Below are 2,539 nucleotides of genomic sequence, written 5' to 3'. Positions count from 1 at the left end.
TGGGGCCACTGTCCCCTCCCTCCTGGGGCCGGTGTCCCCCCCAGGGCCGCTGTCCCCTCCTTCCTGGTGTCCCTCCCCTCCTGGGGCCGCTGTCCCCTCCTTCCTGGGGCCACTGTCCCCTCCCTCCTGGTGCCGGTGTCCCCCCCCCAGGGCCGCTGTTCCCTCCTTCCTGGTGTCCCTCCCCTCCTGGGGCCACTGTCCCCTCCCTCCTGGGGCTGGTGTCCCCTCCTGAGACCCTATTTCCCCCCAGAGCTCACGTCTCCTCCCAGGCTGGCGTCCTTTACTGGGACTGGTGTGTTGCACCTGGAGTGTGCCCATCCCTCGTAGTGCTGAGGCCAGTCACAGCGTTGCTCGTTCTTGTGGTTTTTTAGGAAGGTGCAGTCACCCCAGGGGACAAGCACCTCTTCCCTGATGTGGATTGGCTAATTGGGAACCATTCTGATGAGCTCACTCCCTGGATCCCGGTCATCGCAGCCAGGTGAGGGCTGGCTCCTGTGTGGTTTACAGCTTGGGGAAACCCACTGAGGGGTCGCCGTGGGTCGGTTCCATCTCCCCTGCAGAGGTGCAAGTTTAGGACCAAGTGTGGAGTGCTGGGAGGGTGACTAGAGCGTGGCACGGGCACGGGGTTGGCACACAGTGGGAGAAACGGTGCCGACAGCCAGCCTGCCTTCCATCAGAAGCACTGTCTCAGGCGCTGCACAGGGAAGCATAGCGCGATCTACAGGGTCCCCATCCAGAAACAGGGCTGCTCCAGCTTGGAAACAAACCTGTTGCATTGGGAAGATCTGCTGTCTGGGACCTCTCCAGAGTGCTGAAGAGCAAGGATGTGACCAAAGGACACTGACCCAGCGGGCATCTGAAAGGACCCAGACTAAGGTTGGCAGAGGAACGCTGCCTTTGAGCTTGTTGGAGAGGAGACGGAACACCCAATGGACTGCTCGGACAGGCTGATAGGTCTGGGAGAAGATGCAGCCAGAGTGCGCCTCCCCTCGGCGAGGACAAACTTCAGACATGTTACCATTGGGAAAGACATCGTGCTTGGAAAGGTGGAGGGTCAGCGAAGGAGAGAGGACCCTCAACAAGATGGACTGGAGCAGGGACGGTGAGGACAGCACAGGGCAGGGCTCGCTCCTTTCACAGGTCACTAGGAGTCGTACTCGACTGGACAGTCTCCCAGGCAGATGGACGGCCCTGTACTCTCCTTCCCAGCATCGATCTGCTCACACCCATCCCCGGGCCCTGTGGCAGATGACCAGCCCTGGACGGTGTGTCTTTCAGGACATTTGCTCCTGCTAAGGAGACTCTGCCTTCACAGGAGACCCGGGCGGCCACAGGCCTGTGGCTGGGGCATCCATCACTGCGGTGTCCTCATGCGAGTCCTCAAGTTACTGGACTTCTGAGCTCTTGGGGAGCGTGTGGGCCGCTCACCCTGTGCTACTGTCTGCAGTACCGACCCTGACACTCGTTACTTGTCCCTGGAGTTTCAGTCCTTCTGAAGGTCTTGGCTACGGTGGACGAGCCTGACTGGGACCTGTCTCTGCACACACACGTACGTCGTGGAGATGAGCGTACATTGTAGAGATGAGTGTATGTCCTAGAGGTGAGTGGCTGAGACCTGTCTGCGCACACACATACATCGTGGAGATGAATGCCTGCAACCTGAGTGCACACACGTACATCGGGGAGACGTACGTCGTGGAGGTGAACGGCTGGGACCTGTGTGCGCACACGTATGTCGTGGAGGTGAACGGCTGGGACCTGTGTGCGCACACGCATACGGCGGGGAGGTGAACGGCTGACTGAATCGACGGTGTCGCCGACACGCTGCGCTGCTCCTTGACACTCAGTTGGGAAGGCTGGCTCTTCGTGTAGATGACGACATTGGGTAACTGTGGCTCTTGTCTGCTTTGCCCTAATGCCCCCGCCAGGGAGCCCTGGTGGCACTGAGGCTCTGCACTTGACAGCTAACTGCAAGGTTGGTGGTTCAAACCCCCAGCCCCTCTCTGGGGAGAGATGCAGCGGTCCCCAGCCACGGAGACCCTGATAGCAGAGTTGACGGGCTGGCTGTGGGCACGCTCGCCAGCGGGTGTTTGCCGAGCGCGTTTGATTTTTCTCCAGGGTTTTCTGGTTTCCTCGGCCACTGTCCTTGCAGGTCCTCCTACCACTGCCGCTTCTTCGTCCTCCCCTGCTGCTGCTTCAGCTTCGTGGGGAAGTACCCGCGGAGGCAGAGCCAGAAGACACAGTACCGCGAGTACCTGGACTTCGTCACGGACGTGGGGCTGGCGTGCGGCTTCCTGGTGGACGAGGACTGTCTCCGCATCCCTTCCACCAAGAGGGTGGGTCCTGACCGCCGTCCTGGCCACTGCAGGGCCTGAGAGACGCTGTGCTGCCCTTCCAGACTCAGGGCTCCTGTGGGCACTGCTGCGGCTTCCCATGGCCTGAGTGGCTCTGCCAGGGACTGTCCACTGCCCTCCACGTTTCACTGTCCCCTGCTCCTCCATTCCTCCCCAAACTCTGCTGTCCACCACACCCTCCTCAC

The 2,539-nt window shown here is 60.9% G+C and overlaps 1 protein-coding gene across 1 annotated transcript in view; it reads left to right on the top strand.

Moving 5' to 3' along the window:
* Positions 1-2,539, top strand: part of TRMT44 (tRNA methyltransferase 44 homolog (S. cerevisiae)) — a 27,763-nt gene that overhangs the window by 15,941 nt on the left and 9,283 nt on the right. The window contains exons 8-9 of the mRNA XM_006893665.1: positions 372-478; positions 2,153-2,336. Of these exons, the coding sequence (XP_006893727.1) occupies positions 372-478; positions 2,153-2,336 (291 nt within the window). The remainder of the gene's footprint in view (positions 1-371; positions 479-2,152; positions 2,337-2,539) is intronic.

Source organism: Elephantulus edwardii, unplaced genomic scaffold (genome assembly GCF_000299155.1).
Source record: "Elephantulus edwardii isolate Elephantulus edwardi_28Jun2011 unplaced genomic scaffold, EleEdw1.0 scaffold00129, whole genome shotgun sequence".
Classification (NCBI taxonomy): domain Eukaryota; kingdom Metazoa; phylum Chordata; class Mammalia; order Macroscelidea; family Macroscelididae; genus Elephantulus; species Elephantulus edwardii.
Note: the sequence above shows the minus strand (reverse complement) of the source record. Positions and strands in the feature narration are given on the sequence as shown.